Raw genomic sequence first — 24,725 nt, 5'->3', positions numbered from 1 at the left:
GTTTGATACTGGCAAAAAAAAATGATACATAGATCAGGATAGAAAGCCCATAAATAAACCAACATGCTTATGGTCAATTAATCTACGACAAAGGAGGCAAGAATAGACAATGAAGAAAAGACAGTCTCTTCAATAAATGGTGCTGGGAAAACTGCACACTGACATGTAAAAGAATGAAATTAGAATATTCTCTAACACTATATACAAAAATAAACTCAAAACGGATTAAAGACCTAAATGTAAGACCAGATACTATAAAACTCCTAGAGGAAAACATAGGCAGGACAGTCTTTGACATAGATCGCAACAGTATTTTTTTGGATCCATCTCCTAGAGTAATGGAAACAAAAGCAAAAATAAACAAATGGGATCTAAGTAAACCTGAAAGCTTTTGCACAGCAAAGGAAACCATAAACAAAATAAAAAGACAACCTACAGAATGGGAGAAAATATTTGCAAATGGTGCAACTGACAAGACTTAATTTCCAAAATATACAAGCAGCTCATACAGCTCAATATCAAAAAAAAAAAAAATCAGAAAAATGGGCAGAAGACCTAAATAGACATTTCTCCAAAGAAGACATATAAAAGGCCAACAGGCCCATGAAAAGATGCTCAACATCACTAATTATTAGAGAAATGCAAATCAAAACTACAATGAGGTACCACCCCACACTGGTCAGAATGGCCATCATCAAAAAATCTACAAATAACAAATGCTGAAGAGGGTGTAGAGAAAAGGGAACCCTCCTACACTGTTGCTCGGAATGTAAATTGCTGCAGCCACTATGGAGAAGTGTATGGAGGTTCCTCAAAAAACTAAAAATAGGGTTGCCATATGTTCCCGCAATCCCACTCCTGGTCATATATTGGAGAAGACTCTAATTCAAAAGGATACACGCACCCCAGTGTTCATAGCACTATTTACACAAGGCAAACATGGAAGCAACCTAAATGTCCATCAACAGATGAATGGAATATTATGCAGCCATAAAAAATGATGAAATAATGCCATTTGCAGCAACATACTAAATGAAGTAAGAGAAAGAGAAATATCATATGACCTCACTTATATGTGCATTCTAGAAAAATGATATAAATGAACTTATTCACAAAACAGAAACAGACTCACAGACATAGAAAGCAAACTTATGGTTACCAAAGGGGAAAGGGAGGGAAGGGATAAATGTGGAATTTGGGATTAACAGATACACACCACTATATATAAAATAGCAAAGATCTACTGTATAGCATAGGGAGCTATATGCAATACCCTGTAAAAACCTATAATGGAAAAGAATCTGACAAAGAATATATATATACACACACACACACACACACACAACTGAATCACTTTGCTGTACACCTGAAACATTATAAATCAACTATACTTCAAGAGCAGAAGTAATAAAAAAAATCAAGAGCACAAATGGTTTTATCCAGGCACAGATAACAAAGCAACAGCATGTCCTGACCACAAACAGATGGTGATAGTGAGCACTTATACCCTTTGCAATAAATATGAACGATTTAAGGAATAGCCTCAGGAACCTAATTGTGTTTGCAAGTTCAGAAGCTTCTGTACTAACCACCCCTACCTGACCACACCAGAATTGGGCCTGGCATTTAGAGGATCCTTAACAAAGAAGCACCCCTTACCTCCATTTGTGGTGTACAGTGCAGGGAGTCCAGGATTCTTGGAGCCCACGTTGACTATTGCCCTGATGTGTATTTTTAACACCATTTCCATTTCAAGGGTCTCCTACAAGAGAAGAAAGAGTGCACATGGAGGGTGCCTGAGCCCTCTGATAGGTGTGGCCTTAAAAACAACACTCTAGAAAGAGGGGTTAAAGAGAAATTGGGAGTTGACACGACCCCCCCTTGGATTCTCCTGGAGTTCTGCCCCAGTATTTTTGACCATTGTGACCCCCCCAAGGACACAAGATGCCAATTTACATGTGGGGCAGGTCAAGGCCTTCTACCTGTCTAGCAGGTCCCCCACAGAGCCACACTCAATGGCTATCTGCTTTGCACTGAATTTTATTTCACCAAACTATGGAAAAAGATACTGAAATGGAATTCCTTCAAGCCTCTTCAAGCAAGGAGGCCTCAGACGCTACTTGAGAGAGGAGGGAGTGCCAGTGTACACAAAGACGCATTACGAGGGACTCTTGAACACTTCCCAGTATAACATGGTGAAGCTGAGCTCACTGTGAAACATGAACGGGACCAGGCAAATTTGCTAAGAGCAAGGGAGGCATTAGTAGGTGAAAATCATGTCCTTGGTGTAACCCAGTTTCTCCAAGTTAGGATGCACGGCTCTGGATCAGGGGTGGTGGGCCACACACCAGGATGAACGAGAACCTCCCAGGAGGAGGGAGACGCTCCTTGATCGTGTCCTCAGTAACGAAGCCTGTCTGTACTTCCAGCCTGAGATTAAGCAGAAAAAAGCTGTTGCGGGGGCCAGGTTGCGTCCCTGACCCCAGGCCCCCTGCCCGCCCTCCCTCAAGCCGGGAAGAGGAACACAAGGCTATTCGCCAAGGCTTAGACATCTGCACTACTGCTCTCCGCAGAAAGCTGGGAGTAGAGCACGTGGGGGGCCCAGAGAGCCCTTTTCAGTATTTACCCCAGACCCCAGGCTCACTGCTGGGGCTCTGAGTCCCTGGCTGGTGTCTGCCTGCTGTAAGCACCGGCGCGGGTGAACGCCACCGTGAGACAGATGCACCGGGGTGCGGCGTGAATCGAGGCCGTGAGCAGGAGCTGTGCCGGGCAGAGGGTGCTGTGGTTGTTTGGGGACTGGCTCGTTTGGGTGGCGCCCTCTGCTGGGCAGTGAGCTGTATGACGAGGCAGGCACAGCTCAGCGCTAGGTGGGAGAGGCAGCCTGTCAGCGTGAGGGCTCTGCGTGGTGCAGCGTGTGCGGTGGCGGCCGGGGCTCAGCTTATGAGGACTGCTGCCCTAGGTGAGGTGCGGGGTGCAGGGTGAAAGGGTCAGTGGCCGTACAGGAGGCAGTGTGAGTGATGGCTCTGTGGGATGCCGTGTGGAGTGTGTGTTCAGGGTGGCCCGGGGCCTCAGGGTCCCCCCTGACGTTCAGAGCAGTGCGTGGAGTGCCGCTGAGATATCGGACACCTACCCTCTACCGCCCTTACAAGCAGGTCATCCCAAATCCTCTCTCCCTCAAATTCCTGCATTTCCCAAGTAGAGACATAGTCCAAGGCCTCAGCCACCCAGCCCAGAACCAACCCACCCAGGGACTGGCCCCTGACTGGGTCAAGGGTTGGAGCTGACCCACGGTGGGGACAACGGGGACCTTACCAACAGGAGGCCTGTCCAGGGTGTACCACAGGTTGAACTGCTTTGGGTGAGGTCTATCAACTTCTTCAAGCTCCTTTCTCACCAAGATCTCCTCCTGTGTCTAGAAAAGAAGCAACACGAGCCTCACCCCTCCAGGGCATCCTGCTTGCTCCCCAGACTCAGCACACAGGTCAGCACATTCCCGCCCCGGCCACCCGACTCTAGCTGGAGTGCTCCCTGCAGACTCTGGGCCAAAGAGTTCTGCTAAGGCTCCGACACAACAAACGCCCTCTTGTGGAGGGAGGCGCTGGGTGACTGCCCTCCAGCTGGAAGGCTGTGTCTGATCACCCCAACCCAGCTCCTGCATCCACTCTGAGCGCCAGGCAAGGCAAACCGGACTGGCCCAGGATCTCCTGCAGGGAATGCGAGCAGCTAAGGCAGTGATATATGACACGATATATATAATCTACGGCACTGGAGAGCTACAGCAGAGGAAGACAGAGGCTGTAGCCTCCGCTGGGGAAAGTGCACAAAGCCAAAAGATCTGTTGCAGGCTCAGAGATGCTGCACACAAGACCTGGACCGTAAAACTCGTCATGATCCTTGTCCCAACAATTCCACTTCTGCGATTCTGTTTAACAAAATAATCCAAGCCTAGGCACAATTATTCATCACTGTATCATTTATAACTGTGAAAACTGAAAACAACCTGAATGGAGGAGGAGATTTAGTAATGATGGTGAGACTTGATATAGACTGATGAAAATATTTATAAAGAGTTTTAATGAGAAGAAAATGCCTGTGTGGTAATGTTGAGTAAAAAAACTAAAAATGAAAAACAATATACATATAATTGTGAATATATAGCATGTATAGAGCAAACATAAAAAGAAGTAAATTATTTATATGCTTCCGTATTTTCTGAAATTTCCACTAAGGGCAAGGCATCTATGATTTTACATTGGGAAAAGCATAGAATTATATATTAAAGAAAGAAGGAAAGCTTAGTGCTTATGGTTGTTTGGGGAGACAGAGTTGAAAAACAAAAACAAACGGAAAAACAGGCCTGGACTCAGCTTCTATGGCTGCCAGTCTCCCTACTTGAGCCCAGTGAGCCCTCCCATAGCTGCAGGCGCCGGAGCAGCATGACTGTGGTGAGTGGGGAGGAGAAGAATGCAGAGACCAGCTCAGCAAACAGTGGAAAATTCCTTCCTCACTCAAGGCTGACTCAGCAGAACTGACCTGGCTGGCACAGACGAGGGACATCCTGGTCTTGTCACTGGGCTTCTTGGTGATGCAGCGGATGAGCTGCAGCATGGGCGTAACCCCTGGAACACAGCTGGCAGGCAGGCCGGGTTTCCCTCCCCCTCTGGTGCTCACTGTCCCTGGTCTGCAGCAGCTTCACAAGTTTCCTTGGCCCCGGTTACTTCTCTCACTTCTGTCCCCAGAACTCAAAGAGCAGAACCACCCTTCATTTTGGTTTTCCCTTCTAATGCAACAGTCCATCAAAAGCACTTCTCATTTTCACATGGCAGCACTGGCTTTGAAACGACTGCATTTCACGTCTAGCTCCCTAACTGTCCGACTAAGGTGAGTCAGGCACCTGTCTGAGCTCTTCAGTGTCATCTGTAAAACAGATATAATGACAAGTAAATGTGATATTTTTTAAAATGCCCGTTACGGTGCCTGGCACGTTGCAGTTCTCCTTACACATTTGTTCTCGTCTTTCAGGCATTCATTTTCAAGGGATGGGGAGCATCAGGCTTGAACAGGATCCAGGAGCCCCTGGGGGCCTGTGTGGCCCTGCCCAGCCTGGCCCCCAGCCTCACCTTAGAGGCTCCAGGGGCTCGTGGGGCAGCCACCATGTTGGTTAAGGGGAGCAGGGCGTCCAGGGTCAGTGTCAAGACCTGTCACTGACCCTGCATCCCCATCTCAAAGAGCCAGGGAAGGAATCTCTCACATCACCCCTTCTAGGACCAAATGACTCCCAAGTCAGAAAGGTCTCAGGGCTCACCCTGTGGATGAAGCCCCCAGTAGCCTCTTACCTGTGGCCCCAGCAATCATTCCCAGGTGATGGACCAGTTTATTTTCAAGCTCACTCATTTTGTATGGTTTGAACGCAAACTTCCCTGAAAACACAGAGGATACTTCTGATGTCTACGGCTCTTGACTGAGAGCCCGCAAAACATCACTGAGTTCCTTGGGCCTCCCAGGAAGCAAGTCCACCTAAGCGAGTGGCTATGCCATTTTAAACCAGAGGAGCAAGCCAGGGTGGGCTCCTTAGCCAGCCCTGGTCCACCGGGGCCCAAAGTGGGAGTAGAGCCTGGGCATCCTTGGGGGAATAACTGCACCTTTTCTTCTGAGGAAGAAGGAAGGCAGGCTGAAGTTAACATGGAGTGTCACACAGCACTCTCACCCACAGCAGCGAATGAGTAAGTGATGAGCGTGTGAGCACACGGATGAGTGTGCATTCCATCCACCCACCCACCCATCCTCCACTTTTCAGCAACGGCAAGTGCCTTTCGTGCGTCAGGCATCGTGCTGGAGACACAGTGATGAGGAAACACCAAATCACTCCCTTACCTTCATGAAGCTTATAATCTCATAAAGTGGGTGTGTGAATGAATGTATGAAGACTTCAAGGACAAGTCCATGTGACTCAAATCTGAGGAGCTTTCTAGAACAATGGAACAACCATAGGCATCTTCTTCCTCCTAGCTGGAGGCCAAGTGTGAACCCCCCAGTACCTGACCCATGATAGAACAGGCGCCCGGATGGCCCTTGAAAAAGGATGGTGTCCCCAGTTTTCATGTTCTCCAAGTACTGAGTCCTCTTCCCCGCTTCTGGATGATTAGGGTGTACATTTTTGAGGTAGATCTGAAAAATAAGGCAGCATGGCTTTCACACCTTCAGCCCCGAGGCCACAGCCACACACAACTCAAGAATACATCTGCTACCAGAAACCAGGAAGAGCAAATCCTCTGCACGCACAGTTGCTCTAAAGCAACACCTGAAGACTTCACTAGGTCAACAGCTCCACTGTTAAATGACACCGCTGGGAAGCCCTGTCCAGGGCACGTGCCCCTTCTCCACCCACCACCCTGAACAAGCTTGTGACGGTGAGGCAGCTGGACACGGCGGGCATCATTTACCTTGATAATCAAGTCCACAAAGCCTAGATCCTCATCCCTGGACACAGGCGTGTAAGCCTTGACCACCAACACACCATCAATTCTGGCCAAGAGATTAACATAGTTACCTACAGAAAAGGCACCAAATGTTAAGCCTGAGCAGGGCCAGCCTAAACAGGACCAGGGATTTCTCTAAAGGACTGAGCTTTGGTGGCGGAGGGCGTGCATAGCGCGACAGGGTGCATGGGAGGAGGGCCAAGCAGGGAAGGAGCCCAAGTCCAGGATGCCTAGATCCTAGGCCTGCCCTTATCACTCCATGTGCAAGCCTGGACAAGTCACTTCACCCCATATACCTGCCCTGACTCCATCACAGCGTAGCTGTGAGCTTCACACACAGGAAGCCTACTGTCGGTGCAGGCTTACCGTGTCAAAGTGCTCTGTGGGGCAGGAAGAGCTAATTAAGGTTGGAGGCTGAGCATTAAAAATTGCAGAAAAGTGTTTCCTTTTTAAAGCAAAATATGTTGCCTTCATAAAGTCATTTCTTCCTAAACTGTATGTATCACTGGGGTCTATGAATGAATCACAGCTCCCTCATCTGTATCCTGTCCCCTGGCCTGGAGCAGGCCTGGCCTCACAGGTATGCAGGGCTCCAGGATTTAGACATCCACGGACCATGAGTTCCAGCAGCAGCACTGTGTCTCCCTGGCCCATGGCTCTGCTGAAGGGCAGCAGTGAAGCTTTGAACCATGTAATTCTGTCCCCCCAGGGTAGACATGAACAGACCAGGGTGGCCAGAGACCTGTGGATCATGACTCCATGATCCAGTGTCACATGATGGGCTAGGCCACTCAGATTTCTGCTGCATCCAACATGGGAGACTTCAGTGACTAAGGCATTAGTGGTGAGGGCAGAAGCTGCAATCAGGAGATGCCAAGGGGCTTCCCTGGTGGCGCAGTGGTTGAGAGTCCTCCTGCCGATGCAGGGGACACGGGTTCGTGCCCCGGTCCGGGAAGATCCCACATGCCGCAGAGTGTCTGGGCCCGTGAGCCATGGCCGCTGAGCCTGCGCGTCCGGAGCCTGTGCTCCGCAACGGGAGAGGCCAAAACAGTGAGAGGCCCGCGTACCACAAAAAAAAAAAAAGGGATGCCAAGAGACAAAGGCAAGAGGAAGTCCTGAGCCAGAGTATCTGAGGGGGTAGAAGCTGTGTGTGCACAGGACAGAGAGAGCATGTGCAGACAGAGCAGAGACCCAGGGAGAAGGGGGAGGAGAAGGGCAGGAGGGAGGGAAGGAGGAAAAGGAGGAGGGGGCACTGCAGGGGCAAAACCCAGTCTTTGAGGGGCCCCGAAGCCTGAGGTGCAAACGCTCTGGGTTAAGAAAGGACAGGCTTAGGATGGATAAACAAGGTCCTACTGTATAGCACAGGGAACTATATTGAATATCCTGTGATAAAACATAATGGGAAAGAATATGAGAAAGAATATATATATGTATAACTGTCACTTTGCCGTACAGCATAAATTAACACAACATTGTAAATCAACTGTACTTCCATAAAATTTAAAAAAAGCAAGGACAGGCTCAATGACTCTGGCTGTGCCCTGGCTGGGAACCAGGGGTCCCCAGGAATAAACACCTGTGGCAGCTTCCTGCCGAGAACTCATCTGATACTGGAAACCTTAGAAAGCCTCTTTCAGATGCAGCCAACCTGGGCCTGGCCTGGCAGCAACCTCAGAGGAAACGGGGCTGCCCGGCTGGTCCCGCAGACCGCATCTCTAACCAGCTTCATTTCAGCAGGGCTGGCAAGCATGAGCGATCTCCGAGCCTCCACAGCAGACTCTCCCAGAAACCTCTAAATTACCTTGTGCACTGACTGTGCACTGTCCACACCAGGGCTGAGAGAGTGGGTCATGACAGTTTCTAAGAAATTCTGTTTCTCAGAGGTTTTATTCTTCAGCCTTCTTGCCAATAGGGCTGGTCTCACCAGCCAGGCAGAGGGCTGGAAGGCAGGCTGACACCCAGCTCCCACGGATGAAGAGGGACAGAGGAAGCAGCAAGGAGGCTCAGGGGCCAGGCTGGCTGCCTAGTGGGTAATTTCATCACCTGAAGAGGTGACGTCAAGCTTTTGTCCCATGCACCCAGGACAAGTAGGCTGTGGATGAGGAACTCCACCAGGAAGGCAAGCAGCACAAAGTTTCAGGCTGTGGGCCTAGCAGAGCGCTAAGACTGACTCGGCCACCTGGTGGTGGTACAGGTTAGAAACGGGATAACTCGGAACTCTAGGACTGCTAGGGCTCATATCCACAACGGGTCCCTCCTTCCGTGCATGAGTTTGAGGCCCCTGCTGAGAACCCGCGTACTGGAGAGGAAGGGCACCAACCCCCTCCTGCCCCTCCAAACCTTCTGGGCCTTTCTCCTGACAGTAGGGGCACATCAATTCCTCCCGTCCATCCTAAGTGCACAGCACTTTACAGTTTCTGAATTTTCACATCCATCAGTCACTTAATTCTCACAACAATGCAAGTAGCAGACAGGCCTGGGAAACCCCATGTCATAGACAGTCTCAGAGAGGTTGACGGACTTGCTTAAGATTGCCCAGCAAGGAGCTGGCAATGGGATCTTAGACCTTCTGACTCTAGACTCAGTTCTTTTCAATGCTCATTAAGATACCGCTTTCGTGTCAGCCCCAATGGAACAATGAGAAAGGGAATAGACTGTCCCTAAGCCTATCTCCCTACCTCTTTTTGAGCTTATGTGGCTCAGGAAAGGTAGCAGGGCAACCTCTACGCCTCAGCTGAGTTTCTGATAGGAGCAGAGTGCCCACAAGGCCCAGGTCCTGGTGATGACGCCAAACTCCACTCACCTACAGGAAGCCCTAAGGCATGGTCCGGCGAGGGCAGTCCAAAGCGGAACCTCCGAGTGTTGTAGCTGATTTGCTAATAAAACAGAAAACAGAGGCAGGCTCTGTCAGCTTTCTGGAAGCTTTGCTGGGCAGCTCAGAGGCCTGGGAAAGGAGCTCCCAGCACACATACACAGACAGTGGCAGTGGGGAGCAAACTAGAAGCCATGGAATGCCCGTCCCACTGCCCTGGCCTCCGCAGCCAACACATTCCCCACCGCTTTGTCTTCCTCTCACATCACCCGCCCATCCTGCCCCTGACAGCAGAGGGGGAGGGCTGACCCATCACCTCTTTCTCAGTCAGGGGCAGCAGGAACTTGGCTTCAGGGTGCTGTAAGGTGATAGGACGCCTCTTCTTTACATTCTTGTTCTTCAGGGCCAACAGGAGCACAGTGATCCCAGTAACAGTGATGGCGAGGAGCAGGGACGTGTCCTACCAGACACATGTGAGCAGGGCACTCAGGTCCTGCCTGCCCCGGGCAGGACAGCTCTCAGGCCCAGCGGCACCCGCTCCACACCAGGGGCATGTATGAAGCCGGACTGTGCCTAAAAGAAACTAGGCAGAGGTAAAGGTACTAAACTAGAAGGCAGGCTCAGCCTACGGTGGACCTGGAGGCTGGGAGGGGCCAGCCACAGATTAGACAGGAGGGATGCTTTAAACTCCCAGTCCGATGGCTCAGGAGTGCTAACGTCACCAGGCCTTCCCTGCCCATCTGCCTGTATCCTGGCTACAGCCAAGGGTGCAAGCCCTGGCAGTCCCCTCCTTGAGGTGGAAGGGGTGAGGATGCTGCTTCCAGTACCCAATTTGGAATGAGGGCCCCAACCCCCAGGGACAGAGCTAGGGAGGGGGGATCAGCTGCTGAGCTAAGAGGGATTGGGCTTGCTTCCTCCACTCCCCTCTTCCAGGTCTGGCTAGGGCAGGGGTAGGGGTGGGGTGAGTACCTCTGTTGCCAGAGCTGCTCCAGGTCTTTGCTCAAAACCCACCAATGCCCACCGTTAGCAGGAGTGAACATAAATTTTTAACTTGAAGGGTTCAGAGAAAAGAAGAGGAAGCTACACACACACACACACACACACACACACACACACACACACACACACACACACACACACACACACACACACACACACACACACACACACGAGATGGAACCAGCTGGGACCAACAGGGCAATGAATCTGACTCCAACACACCCTGAGACCCTGAGTCTCATCTTACTACATTAGCATATTAAATGATGCACCTATTGGTGGCCAGGACCTGACATTAAGGACCAAAAAAGGATAAAAAGGGGGTGGCACCCCAGTCCCTCAGAAAAAGCCCCGCCCCTTCCCCCCGTAGACTATTGCATATGCCTCCACATAGCTCGCCTCACTCCTCCTCCCGTTGTCTTTACTCTTTAAACCCCTCTCACCAGCTGTGATCTGTGAACTTAGTTCCCACCTCTCCATTCTTTGGCCACTGAATGAAGACTGTGCTGGGTCAATCGCAGCTTGGGTTTTGTTTTTTGCCTACTTGAACCCAAACAGAAAAGAAACCCTCCCTCGCCAAGGCAGAGAGCCTCCACTGGGCTAGGGCTGGAGGAGGGCCCATACGACTTAATTCGGTAACAAATTTTGGCATCCAAAGGGGGTCCCATTCCGTCTGGTAACTCAGGGCTTACTCGCCAACAAGGCAAGTTAAATAACTGGCCAGTTTGCTCCAATTCTGGATCCCTGAGCCAGTGAAGGCTACTAAATTAAGCCTGAGATCAAAAAGCAGCCAAGAATCAAGCGGGGTGCTCCCCAGGTTAAGACCCACCCCCACCCCAGCACATCTCCAAGGATACTTGCTACAGATTGGTGTAGTGTCCAGGCGATGCCCAACACAGGAGGCGCTGACCCCACTTCGGTCGATAAGGCCAATGGCGGTTGTAGGGGTTGGCTAATTAAGGGAAAGGATCCTGCCCACCTGGTTGGAGCCAGACCTCTGCCGAGAAGACTGGACTGGACAGTTGGTTGTCTAAATTGAGCCAATGCTCTGATAACGGGGGAGGCGAGACTGGACAATTGTTTGCCTGAATGGACTGGACGGGAAGCCCTCCAGGCCACCACATGGTAAGAACATCTTTGTTTTGTGTGTGCAACGTAAGCCCTAGTCTCTGTTCTTGATAAGGGTGAAACTTCAATCTCTGTTCTGTGTGGTCTTGTTTGCCCTGATGTTCTTGGAAATACTTGCCACAACTGTGGGCATGGATCGAGCACTTAAAGCCCACTAGGGCGCTCTCCACTGGAAGACTCCTGTGAAAGGATAAGTCTGTGACGGACCAGGGTAGATGAGCACTAGGTATCCTGCCGGCTGGAAGCAAATGTCCATGTAAGTTGGCACACTGCAAAGCACTCCCAGCCCTGACCCCTGCAGCACTCCCGACTCCAGGATATAGTCAAAAATCCAAAAGCACATCTTCTGTATTGGTTTGTCTTGCCCTAACTTGCCATCCTGGGGCAGGGTATATGGCTCTGTTGGGTAGGTCTCTCTCCATTACCCTCTATCACAGATCCCTAGGAATCCTTCCTCTGAGACACAAACCCTTTAAAAATCTTATTTTTGCCAGATTTCCAGAAAATCGCCGTCTAGCCAGAGAAGGAAGAAGAGGACACCCAAATCATCCAAAGTCCTTGGGTCCTTGCAGCTCAGAGTATAGAGAACTGCACGCATTCCACATGGGCATTCGGCCTCCCTGCTCGATCGCCTGTAACCAAGCAGGGTCAAGCCCTTTTTGAACAAGCCTCCTTGACTGCCAGAGAGGCTCTCCGAGCAATTTATCTGATTAGAGAACGCTTATTTATAACCCATTCCTCCTTTGCCCTATCTCCGAGGACTGCTCGCTGAAAGCTCTCACCTACATTGGGTATCTCCTACAGTCCCACAGTAGGCCTGGAAACGTCTACTTGCTAACCTAGAGGGGACTTTATAACTAGGGCCCTCTTAGACAGCAGCTCCCCTTCCAGGCCCTGTGAAGATTGGTTCAGATTTCAGTTAGAGTGCCTAGACAACTTGGTGTGGGCCGGATCCTGTGGGATCTGTGTTGCTACCAACCCTAGGAAGAGGCCACTGGGAAGCCGGAAACAGACCAGAAATAAGGACTCCCCACTATGGGTAACCAAGCCTCCGTCCTGGCGAAATTGCTGCTAGGGTGCATTCTCCATAACGGGAAATTCTTCGAGTACTGCCCACTACCAAAGAGACAGCTTATTTCCTTTTGCAACACCATGCAGCCCCAATATAAACTGGCAGATGCAGAAAGTTGGCCAACTAATGGCTCGCTAGATTATAATACTATTTTTCAATTGGATCTCTATCGCCAGCATTTAAAAAAATGAGATGAGCTCCCCAGGTACAATGTTTCATGGCACTTAGCCAAAACAAGGCCCTCCACAAAAAGTGCAAGGCTGGTTCAAATCTCATTCTCTCTCTGAGTTTTCCTCCCCCGGGAACTAGTCCAATGCACGCCCACAGAGTTCAGTGCCAGAACTCTGAATCAGTACGCTATTCCCCCTTTGGGAGGTCCCCAATGGAGAGGGGGGCGCTGACCACCATGTATGTACCCCTCTCTTTCTCAGATCTATACAACTAGAAGGATCAATCCCAGGGTTTATGGGAAGACCCCCGAGGGAATCCTTAATTTAGTCTGGGGAATATTCCACTCTCATTTCCCCACTCGGGTGGATGTCCAAACCCTCCTAAAATATCTTATTCTCTGGGGAAGAACAGGCATTGATTATAACTAATGCAAGGGAGAAAGTGGATAAGACCAATCAAAATTATGCAGGGCACACCGTATAATAGCTTGGAGCCCCAGCCATCCCCGACACGGACCCTGGGTGGGATCATCAGGAGGAAAACAGTTGGCAGAACCTCACACATTTCAGGGATTTGATTCTTAAGGGCTTAGTCAGCGGGGAAGAAACCCATAAGTTGAAGTAGGGTACAGGGAGTCATCCAGGGACCGGAGGAAAATCCCTCAGCCTTCCTTGAGTGCCTAAGGGAGTGTCTCCAAGTGTACGCAATTATAATCTGAAGCCGTTGGAAGGGCAGGCCACTCTTAAGTCCCAGAGGGCCCCAGACGTTGTGAGAAAATTACAAAAGTTGGGGAGAAGGCTCACCATGCCCACTTCCCGGCTGGTGGAATCAGCACTTCGGGTGTTCAGCAACCGGGATCTGGAGGCGAATGCAAAGGAAGATAAATGAGCAGAATGAACTGCCGGTATTCTGGCTTTAGCAATTCAGGGTCGATCGACCTCCCAGGAATGACGGCCCCCCAAGGGACCCTGTGACATCGATGAGTCGCCCTGCATTTCGAAGACCACGCCCACAGTGGAGAGAAGGGCTTAAAACCAATCAGAGTGCAAACTGCATGGAGGAGGGTCATTGGAAGGGAGAATGCCCCAATGTCTCGGAAGGAAACTAGGTGGACCATTGTGTCCTGGCCCAACCTCACTGGTTGCGCACATAAAAGAAGAAGAGAACTGAAGGGGCCTAGGTGCTCCTCAGAACACCCTGGAAATTACCCCTGAGGAGCCTCAGCTGACCCTGACCATAGGGGGTAAAAAGGTTGACTTTTTAGTTGACACAGGGGCCACCTTCTTGGTCTTGAACACTCGACAAGGCAAAATGACCAAAGATAAATGTAAGATCATGGGAGTGGAAGGGAAGCCACAGGAGTGCAATTTTATAGAGCCCTTTTAGTGCGCTTTGGAAGGAAAAATGTTATCTCACTCTTTCTTATATATCCCAGAATGCCCAATTCCTCTAATAGAAAGAAACTTACTATATAAATTGGGAGCTACAAGTTACCTCAGAGACACAAACCTTATCATTGAAATACCCAAGACCACCTTCTGTTCTGTAGCCCTAGCGCTACCGCCCTCTGACAATAATAATGGCCCAATTAACGTTGAGGGGATTAACCCCTCAGTATGGGCCCACGACAGAGCCCATACTGTTGGCAGAGCCAGGAGGGCACCACCAGTCATAGTCAAGCTGTGACCCAACTACAGTCACCCAAGTAAAAAGCAATACCCCTTAAACCAAAGAAGCCCTAGTGGGCATTAAGCCTATAATAGAAAGCTACTCAAACAAGGGCTTCTTAGATCCTGTCAGTCCCCTTGCAACACTCCTATTCTTCCGGTAAAAAAAATCCAAAAAATGGGAAATACTGGCTAGTTCAGGACCTCCAAGCAGTAAATGAAGCTACGAAGGAAATTCACTCCTGGTGCCCAACCTGTACACATTACTCTCTACCCCAAACCCTGAGAGGATCTGGTATTCAGTGTTAGACTTAAAAGATGCCTTCTTTTGTGTGTCCTTAGCCCCAGTATGCAATAGATTTTTGTATTTGAATGGCAGGATCCCTACAGCTCTAGAAAACAATCATTGTGCTGGAAGGTTCTGCCCCAGGGACTTAGAAACTGCCCCACCCTTTTCGTTAAGGTTTTAGCTAAAGATCTTAGTGATCTTGAGTTAGAAGAGCGAACTATACTTCAATATGTGGATGACATTCTAATCGCCAGCCCCACCAAAGAGCTTTCTGACCATAACACAGTTAGCACCTTATATCATCTGGCTGAGAGAGGATATAAAGTTTCAAAGCAAAAAGCCCGGATCTCCCTCCAGCGGGCAGAATACTTAGGATTTATAATAGAAAAGGGGCACGTGTTGCAGCAAAAATAGAAATGAGATTTTTCTGATAAACAAGGAAAATAAGCAACAGTGAACAGGCTGGGGAAACAGCATAAAGAGGCCTGAAAGAGTTAAGCAATCTTGGTCATTCTTTAGCTGTTACTACAAACACCCACTTGTAGCTAGACTTGTCCTTCACAAAGCTAAACAAAGCTAATTACTCTCTGATTCCATATGAATTGTACCCTGCACCTGGCGTTTACTCTCTGCATTCTCTTGTAGCAAATTACCCCTTGTAGCTGTTTACATTTCAGAAAGAAGGTCTCAGGCCGATAACCCAGAGATGAATGGACCCAATTACCAGGCTGCCTGACAGCAGCAGTGACTGTTTTAAAATATTGCAAGAAGAAGAATGCAAGACCTTCACCACTTTGTTCCTTATCACTTATCCTGGACTGCAAGTTCCACCTATAAGACCCTCCGCAATTCCCCAAGACAGGGGGGCACAGTTCTTGAGGTGCTAGCCTACTGTGTCTTCCCTTCTTCCTGGCAAGAAAAATAAAGCCATCTCTCCCTTCCTCCAAAATCTCTGCCTCCGTATTTCTGTTCGGCATCGGTGCACAGGAAAGCTGAAATTTCGGCAACACACAGGGCACTATCTAAGGAGAAGAAGGAATTGGCTTGCCAGACGGCACCCTCTAGTATGAGAAAACAGCTCTGGGGGTTCCTAGGGATGGCCGGGTTCTGCTGTATAGGGATCGCCAACTTTGGCTTAGGTGCTAAGCCCTTGTATGAACAATTAAAGGGAAGGACCCTGACCCTTTTGAGTGGACCCCCAATTGTGACCGGGCATTCCTGGAACTGAAAAACCACCTCATAAGAGCCCCCGCATTAGCCTTACCCAACCTGAGCTGTCCCCTCCATCCATATATACTGAGAGAGGAGAAACTGCCCTGGGGGTGTTTACACAATAACTGGGACCTCTGACTCAGGTTGTAACCTATTTTTCTAAACAATTGGACCAAACCCCTAAAGGATGACACCTATGCTTACAGGCTGTAGCTGCCACTGCTCAGCTTCTCAAAGAAGCTAACAACTTAACTTTTGGACAGCCCCTGACTATCTAGACCAGCGGTCCCCAACCTTTTTGGCACCAGGGACGGGTTTCATGGAAGACAATTTTTCCACAGTCCAGCGGGTGGGGGTGGGGTGGTTTCAGGATGATTCAAGTGCATTATACTTATTGTGCACTTTATTTCTATTATTTTTACATTGTAATATATAATGAAATAATTATACAACTCACCATAACGCAGAATCAGTGGGAGCCCTGAGCCTGTTTCCCTGCAACTAGATGGTCCCATCTGGGGCGATGGGAGACAGTGCCATCGCAGCGTGTTGCTTGCGTCCAGTCTACTTGGTAATCTCGTTCTGGTTGCTGCCACTGCAGAAAACCCTGCTTCACAAAGACAGGATGTTGGAAATGCAAGCAGGCTTTTCAGTGCCTTTGTGGCAATCTCAGGATATTCCGCCTTGACTTTAATCCAGAACGTATGGAGATCTGAAGTTGTCTCCAACATACTTTTAAGGCCACCCTCATTTGCGATCTCAAGCAGTTGATCCTCTTCTAGCACGGACGAAGTCGATTCACCTGGCTTATTCACAAATGGGTCATGGATCCATTCCTTCCCAGTTCGGGGGTCTTCTGTGATTGGGAAGTAATGCTCAAACTCTTTTGAAAGCTGAGATAGGTGATCGTGCACCAGCTGGGAGAAAGAAGGCCCTGGCTTAGTCTCTTTCAAAATCTCTGTGAATGTCTGAAACATGTCAAAAATCCCAATGTTCACTCGTCACCCCCATAATTCCAGTTTGGCTTTGAATGCAGCCACTTTATCTGCCGACTTGAACACGGTTGTCCTTCTCCCCTGAAGTGACAGATTGAGTTTGCTGAGCAGGTTGTCACACAAGTAAGCAAGTTTTGTGACCCATTCTGTGGCACCGAAATGTGCTGCCAGTGGTGACTGTTTTTCTAAAAGAAATCTCTGGAGTGGCTCTCTTAACTCAAAAACTCTGGCCAGTGATCTGCCTTTAGAAAGCCATGTCACTCCTGTGTAAAAGAGAAGACGTGTGTGCTCTGCCTCCATCTCCTCACAGAGCTGTGCAATCAGACGTGAGTTAAGGGCATGTACTTTAATGTGGGTGATAATTTTAATCACATCCTGCAAAACGCTGTTAAGTTCAGGAGACATTTTTCGGCTAGTCAGCATTTCTCTATGGATGACACAGTGTGTAGACTTACATTCAGAAGTGACCTCTTTGACCCGAGTAGTGAAACCAGAAAGCCGTCTAGTCATGGCAGCTGCTCCATCCGTGCATATACTGACACGAAATGACCAATTCAGTTTTCCTGATATGTAATCATTCAAAGTCTTGAATAGTTCTGCAGCTGTGGTATTGGTTGGCAACAAAAGTGCACACAACATATCCTCGTGCACATCCTCCTGAAAAATATATCGCACAAAATGATGAAGTGGTAGCCTTCAATAATTGCTTCTGTTCTTTGTGTTCACATTTTTTTCTTTTGAAAAACTCCAAAGGCTTGTCTTTTCATGCAGGGTGCTTGATCTCCATGTGGTGAAGCAGTTTTGGAGGTTTCATGGCTTCGTTGGATGGCCAGTCACCACATATTATATAAAGCGGTCTTGGAGAATGTGAATCACCTGTTGCAATGAACCCATAATTTAAGTAGAACTCTTGGTATTTTCTTTTAAGTGCAGCTGTCTTTTTGTTGGCAGTCTTAGAGTCTTCTGCTATCTCATTATTGGGTCTTTCCCCTTTTTCAAAGAAGCTTTCCAGTGACATTTGTTTTTTACTCATTTTGGGTACTGTTAGCTTGTGGGCTTACCAAAACTGTGACTGAGACAAGTGCACAGTGTGGGAAAGAGGAGCAGACAGAAGTGGTAAATAAAATAATGGGCAGGCCACGTGCAGACTAAATTTAGTGTCGGATTCTGACTTAAAGCCTCCCACCAGATGCAGCTTAACTGTCACTTGACACTCACTGATAGGGTTTTGATATGAGTCTGCAAGCAAATAATTTACTATGGTCTCTGTGAAGTCAAACCTCTCTGCTAATGATAATCTGTATTTGCAGCCGCTCCCCAGTGCTAGCATCACCGCCTCAGCTCCACCTCATATCATCCAGCATTAGATTCTCATAGCGCGCAGCCTAGATCCCTCGCATGCGCAGTTCACAGTAGGGTTTGGTTCCTATGAGAATCTAATGCCACTGCTGGTCTGACAGGAGGCGGGACTCAGGCAGTAATGCGAGCGATGCGGAGCGGCTGTAAATACCGATGAAGCTTTGCTTGCGCACCTGCTGCTTACCTCCTGCCGTGTGGCCCGATTCTGGTCCATGGCCTGGAGGTTGGGGACCCCTGATCTAGACCTCCCATTGCCTCCGAGCCCTCATTAAGGAAAGCGGGGGCAGGTATCCCCTAGTTCTGAGGCAGGGGATAGATGGGCCCCAGGCTGAGCAGCTGAAATTTGTCTCCTGAGGACAGACACTTCAAGATAAACACGATGGCAGGAGCAGAGAGGAGCTAAGCCCTGCTTGGGTAAAAAGATAAGGAGGTTACATACTTCTCATTCTTGAGGTCAAGAAGACCTCCTAAACTTCACATGAGCAGGAATGATGCTCAGGGGTCAGGGAAGGGAAGGGATGCTAACCCATAATATGTCCTGCCAACCTCCCAGAAACCCTCACACTGGACTCCATCTTGGCTAAAAGATGTGAGCACACATGGGGGAGAGCCTGAGTCAGATCAGATATGGGAAGGGAGCAAGATGACTGGCCAGAGGAAAACAAAGACCCATAAAACTGACACTATATAAGCAATTTAAGACACCCCCAAAGCGTGACTCTCTCTCTCAACCCACCCGTGTGTCCTTTTCACATGTACTCTGCTTCTAATAAAAGCTTTACCCACTTCACTACCTTCCGTCTCTCTGCTAAATTCTTTTTTTAATTTATTTTTTAATGTTTATTTTCTTATTAGTCATCCATTTTATACACATCAGTGTATACATGTCAGTCCCAATCTCCCAATTCATCACACCACAACCCCCACCCTCCAACTGCTTTCCCCCCTCGGTGTCCATATGTTTCTTCTCTACTTCTGTGTCTCAATTTCTGCCCTGCAAACCGGTTCATCTGTACCATTTTCTAGGTTCCACATATATGCTTTAATATATGATATTTGTTTTTCTCTTTCTGACTTACTTCACTCTGTATGACAATCTCTGGATGCATCCATGTCTCTACAAATGACCCAATTTCGTTCCTTTTTATGGCTGAGTAATATTCCATTGTATATAGGTACCACAACTTATTTATCCATTCATCTGTCAATGGGCATTTAGGTTGCTTCCATGACCTGACTATTGTAAATAGTGCTGCAGTGAACATTGGGGTGCATGTGTCTTTTTGAATTATGGTTTTCTCTGGGTGTATGCCCAGTAGTGGGATTGCTGGGTCATATGGTAATTCTATTTTTAGTTTTTTAAGGAACCTCCATACTGTTCTCCATAGTGGCTGTATCAATTTACATTCCCACCAACAGTGCAAGAGGGTTCCCTTTTCTCCACACCCTCTCCAGCATTTGTTGTTTGTAGATTTTCTGATGATGCCCATTCTAGCTGGTGGGAGGTGATACCTCATTGTAGTTTTGATTTGCATTTCTCTAATAATTAGTGATGTTGAGCATCTTTTCATGTGCTTCTTGGCCATCTGTATGTCTTCTTTGGAGAAATGTCTATTTAGGTCTTCTGCCCATTTTTGGATTGGGTTGTTTGTTTTTTTTAATATTGAGCTACATGAGTTGTTTATATATTTTGGATATTAATCCTTTGTCTTTTCAATAAGTGGTGCTGGGAAAACTGGACAGCTACATGTAAAATAATGAAATTAGAACACTCCCTAACACCATACACCAAAATAAAGTCAAAATGGATTAGAGACCTAAATGTAAGACTGGGCACTATAAAACTCTTAGAGGAAAACATAGGAAGAACACTTTTTTTTTTTTTTTTTTTTGCGGTATGGGGGCCTCTCACTGTTGTGGTCTCTCCCGTTGCGGAGCACAGGCTCCAGACGCGCAGGCTCAGCGGCCATGGCTCACGGGCCCAGCCACTCCGCGGCATGTGGGATCTTCCTGGACCAGGGCACAAACCCATGTCCCCCCCGCATCGGCAGGTGGACTCTCAATCACTGTGCCACCAGGGAAGCCCCAGATTAAGCTTTTATATACAGAATGGATAAACAAGGTCCTACTGTACAGCACAGGGAACTATGTTCAATATCCTATGATAAACCATAATGGAAAAGAATATTAAAAAAAAAAAGAATGTATATATATGTATAACTGAATCACTTTGCTGTAGAGCAGAAATTAACACATTGTAAATCAACTATACTCCAATTAAAAAATATAGAGAGAGGGACTTCCCTGGTGGCTCAGCAGATAAGACTCCACACACCCAATGCAGGAGGCCCAGGTTCAATCCCTGGTCAGGGAACTAGATCCCACATGCATGCCGCAACTAAGACTTTGCATGCCACAACTAAGGAGCCCACGTGCTGCAACTAAGATCTGGTGCAACCCAATAAATAAATTAAAAAATATAAAAATAAATAAATAAATAAATGGGTAAACTTTAAAAAATATATAGAGAGAGATAAAAAATAAAAAGTAAAAACATTTCAAGAAAAAAAAAAGAATGGCTTGAGGAGTCCTATTCCTGTCGTCCCTCCCACACCCAGAGGAATCCTCCCTGAGCAGCTCTGTCTGCAGAGCTACGCCAACCCTGCTAGTCGAGTTCCCCCCCAATGTTTACAGCAGTTGCTTCAACTCTTCCCAAATGGCATCTGTTGTGGCAGGGCTGGGGTACAGCCTCCAGAAGGTAGTATGTAATTGTGAGTTCACAGCTTGGGTGGTGGAGACAACAGGGAGTAACTAGGACAGCTGATGCAGCTTCCGGGGGAGAGTGCCACCTGCACAGATGGGGTGTGGCTGCCTGCCTGGGGCTGGGAGCCTCAGACCTATATTAGGAGAAAGGCTGGCCTCCAGGAAGGGAGAATGGGAAAACGTCCCGAAGAAAGAAATGAAAGAAAACATCCCTGCCTCCTAGTTGAACACAGCCAGTGTTTGTGGGGGTAATTTCTGTTGTTTGTTTTTTAAAGCAATAACGAGTGAAGATGGAACAAACTGGGCTAAAGCCGCCATTCTGAGCATCATTATAAAACATTCTTTTTCATGGAACTGTAGGGTTTGCAAAGCATTTCCCATAGTGGGAGATATCCCTCTGAAATTGCTGTGATCCTTTTACAACCACTTTAGTTTGGAGAAAGAACCTCCAAGGGATTCCATGCCTTGTCCAAGGTCACAAAGCTAGGACACAAGCCCATGTTTCTGAATGTAGGTCTTTCCCCTACACCACGGCAACCTGTGATACAGTCAATGCATAAAAACATTTTTCTCGGGCTTCCCTGGTGGCTCAGTGGTTGAGAATCTGCCTGCCAATGCAGGGGACACGGGTTCGAGCCCTGGTCTGGGAAGATCCCACATGCCGCGGAGCAACTAGGCCCGTGAGCCACAACTACTGAGCCTGCGCGTCTGGATCCTGTGCTCCGCAACAAGAGAGGCCGCGACAGTGAGAGGCCCGCGCACCGCGATGAAGTGTGGCCCCCGCTCGCCGCAAGTAGAGAAAGCCCTCGCACAGAAACGAAGACTCAACACAGCCAAAAATAAATAAATAAATAAAATTCAAAAACATTTTCTTCGTGATGCCACACAAACTTAAATTGAATTCCTGACTTCAAATTTAAAGAAGGCTTCCATTTTTCAGGTGCCAAAGCTGAGGCCCAGAGATGTCAAATGATGCTCTTGGAGAAGGGACTCTGATTGGGTCATTTGTATTGAGACTTCAGTCTTTCGCAGCCTGCAGTTTAAGAGCAAGTATAACTTTCTTCCATGGTGGGAGAGAACTCAGAAAGTACAGAAATGTAGAAAGGCTCCTCTTTTCTCTGCCTTTCCTCCCGTTACTGTGTATCACCTGCTGTGTTCCCCTCTAAGTTCTCTTCCCCTCTTACCTGTTAAGGAACATTGCCCCAGCAATTCTTCCATCTTTTCCTCTCATTATCAGTTCCTTCTCTCTACTTGATAATTCCTGGCAGAGTACATGTGTTCTGTAATTTTTCTCATATTAAAAGAGTCATAAAACCTTCTCTCGACTTCCATATCCACATTTAGGTGCTACTCCATTTCCGTGTTCCCAGTTACAATAAAATTTCTTGAAAGAGTTACCTGTACTTGCCATCTTCAATTCTGCCCATCAAATTCTCTCTTGAGTTTACTCCTGAAAAAGTTTTCACTCTCACCACTCCTTTAAAACTGCCCTTGTTGAGATTTCAATAAACCCACATTGCTAAATGTAATGGTCAGTTCTCTGTCAATTCCTTCTCATTTTCCCCCAACCCCGTAAACGCTGAAGTGCTGCAGAACTCAAATCTCAGTTTCCTTGGTGATCTTGTCCTATGTCATGAGTTTAAATAACAACAATATGCTGATGGTTTACATACGCAGGCTGGATCTTCCCCCTGAACTCCATGTTCGTATATCCATCTGTCTACTTGGCATCTCCTCTTGAATGACCATAGGCAATTCAAACTTCACGTGATCAAATACAAACTCCTAATCTTCTCCCAGAATTCTTGTACCTTAGAGTCATCTAAAGAAGTCATCTCAGGAGGAGAACACCCGAGATCAATAGAGTCATATATAAATAGTTCAAATCCTTCCTATGCCACATTGGTTAATGTACATTGTTCAGAATTTTTCATTTCAGGAAATGGCGACATCATACTTCCAGTTGCTCAGGCCAAAACCACTGGGATAATTTTTTACTTCTCCTTTTCATACCTCACATTCAGTCTCTCTGGAAATCCTGTTGGCATTTACTTTAATGTATATCCAGATTCTACTTCTCACCAGGTCCACTGCTACCACGCAGATGTCAGTTTCTTGCCCTGATTATTGCAGTAGCCTCCCGACTGACCTTGCTTTGTCCCGTGCCCTCTCCCAACAGTCTAGTTTCAACATAGAAGCAAGAGTGAACTTGTTAAAATGGGCTTAACTGCTACTCCACTTGATGTCCTCTCATTCTACTTGGAGTAAGAGCCAATGTCTTTACACTAGCCCATAAGGTCCCACAGAAGCTGCCTTTCCCACCTAACTTCTCTGATCTCCCTGTGGTTATGCCTCTCCTAGCATACTGACCTTCCAGTGGGTTTTTATACATCTCAGACATGCTCCCACCTCAGGTTTTTAGCACTTGCCGTTCTCTGCCTAGAATGCTCTAATCCCCAGATATCTGCCTAGCCTTCACCCTTACCACCTTCAGGTCTTTCCTCAGATGTCTCTTCTTCAGTTCTTCCCTGACAATAGATTTTTTCTAATTGTAAATATCCTTCTATTTAGCATTCACTATCCCTCATCCCTGATTTATTTTACTCGATATCACTTATTCTCAACTGCTATATTTTTTACTTCTTTGCTTATTATCTGCCTCCCCATCTCCATTAGACTTTTTTTTTTTTTTTTTTTTGCGGTACGCGGGCCTCTCACTGTCGTGGCCTCTCCTGTTGTGGAGCACAGGCTCCGGACGCGCAGGCTCAGCGGCCATGGCTCACGGGCCCAGCCGCTCCGCGGCATGTGGGATCTTCCCGGACCGGGGCACGAACCCGCGTCCCCTGCATCAGCAGGCGGACTCTCAACCACTGCGCCACCAGGGAAGCCCCCCCATTAGATTTTTGTCCATTTTTCTCACTGAAGTATCCCTTGTGCCTAGATACCTGGTGCAGATAGAGCCCCTTACAAATGCCTGTTGATTAAATGAAGAGATAAGCCTAAGAAGAACCTAAAGAACACTCATACCCCATCAACCCAAAGAAAATCCTACTAACCCCTTGGAATACATCATTTTAGAGTTCTTATTCTGGATATTTATATTCTGAATTGGATAGAAATTAGTGGCATAAAAGCAAGTCAGCCTCTCCCACCACTTAAATTAGGAAAAATAGACCAAAACTTTTTCAAGATGCAAAAAGAGATATAAAATGCTCCAGAGGGACTTCCCTGGTGGTGCAGTGGTTAAGACTCCACGCTCCCAATGCAGGGGGCCCGGGTTCTATCCCTGGTCAGGGAACAAGATCCCACATGCATGCCGCAACTCAGAATTCTAATGCCACAACTAAGGAGCCCGCCTGCCGCAACTAAGACCTGGCACAACCAAATAAATAAATAAAATGCTCCAGAGTGTATTAAAGTTATCGATAAATAGCAACGGCTGGAAATACTCATTTTTGACCATACTTAGCATTTCAACTACATTATCATGTTCACAATCTTGTTCCAAGTCAATTTGATTTCACTCAAAGCAATTTGAAAGCACAATCTTGTTGGAATGGGTTTCAGGATGCAAACACCTCAGATTAATACAGTCATATATCAATAGTTTAAATTTTCCCTATTCCACTTTTGTTAATGTATATTGTTCCAAATGACTATTATTCTGAGAAAACTAGAATGCCTACTATGTGTGTTGACTGTATATAGGGGCAAACTCATGTGGCCCTAGAGCTCTTGAGGATGGCCTAGAATGGAAGCATAATGAGTGAGACTAGCTT

General features: G+C 47.7%; 3 protein-coding genes across 6 annotated transcripts in view; 1 reads left to right on the top strand and 2 right to left on the bottom strand.

Moving 5' to 3' along the window:
• PPFIBP2 (PPFIA binding protein 2) overlaps positions 1 to 4,204 on the top strand; it is a 125,971-nt gene extending 121,767 nt beyond the window's left edge. For 2 of the 4 annotated variants that reach the window (XM_067750049.1, XM_067750048.1), the window contains one exon: positions 3,417 to 4,202. The gene's annotated coding sequence lies outside the window, so the exon portion shown is untranslated. Of the gene's footprint in view, positions 1 to 1,756 lie in introns of all 4 variants that reach the window. The other 2 variants (XM_067750045.1, XM_067750047.1) reach the window with 2 other exon arrangements.
• On the bottom strand, positions 2,131 to 16,806 carry CYB5R2 (cytochrome b5 reductase 2). The gene is given in 13 exon segments (XM_067751670.1): positions 2,131 to 2,321; positions 2,323 to 2,419; positions 2,422 to 2,430; positions 3,313 to 3,412; positions 4,534 to 4,619; positions 5,337 to 5,420; positions 6,039 to 6,168; positions 6,444 to 6,550; positions 9,283 to 9,355; positions 9,608 to 9,751; positions 13,465 to 13,519; positions 14,171 to 14,228; positions 16,287 to 16,806. Coding segments are annotated over 13 exon segments (1,524 nt in total). The 3' UTR covers positions 2,131 to 2,260.
• Positions 16,807 to 16,830: 24 nt separating this feature from the next.
• Positions 16,831 to 24,725, bottom strand: part of OVCH2 (ovochymase 2) — a 43,771-nt gene continuing 35,876 nt past the window's right edge. The window contains 1 exon segment of the mRNA XM_067751668.1: positions 16,831 to 17,481. Coding sequence (XP_067607769.1) covers positions 16,831 to 17,481 — 651 coding nt within the window.

This window comes from Pseudorca crassidens, chromosome 9 (genome assembly GCF_039906515.1).
Source record: "Pseudorca crassidens isolate mPseCra1 chromosome 9, mPseCra1.hap1, whole genome shotgun sequence".
NCBI classification, from domain to species: Eukaryota; Metazoa; Chordata; class Mammalia; order Artiodactyla; family Delphinidae; genus Pseudorca; species Pseudorca crassidens.
Note: the sequence above shows the minus strand (reverse complement) of the source record. Positions and strands in the feature narration are given on the sequence as shown.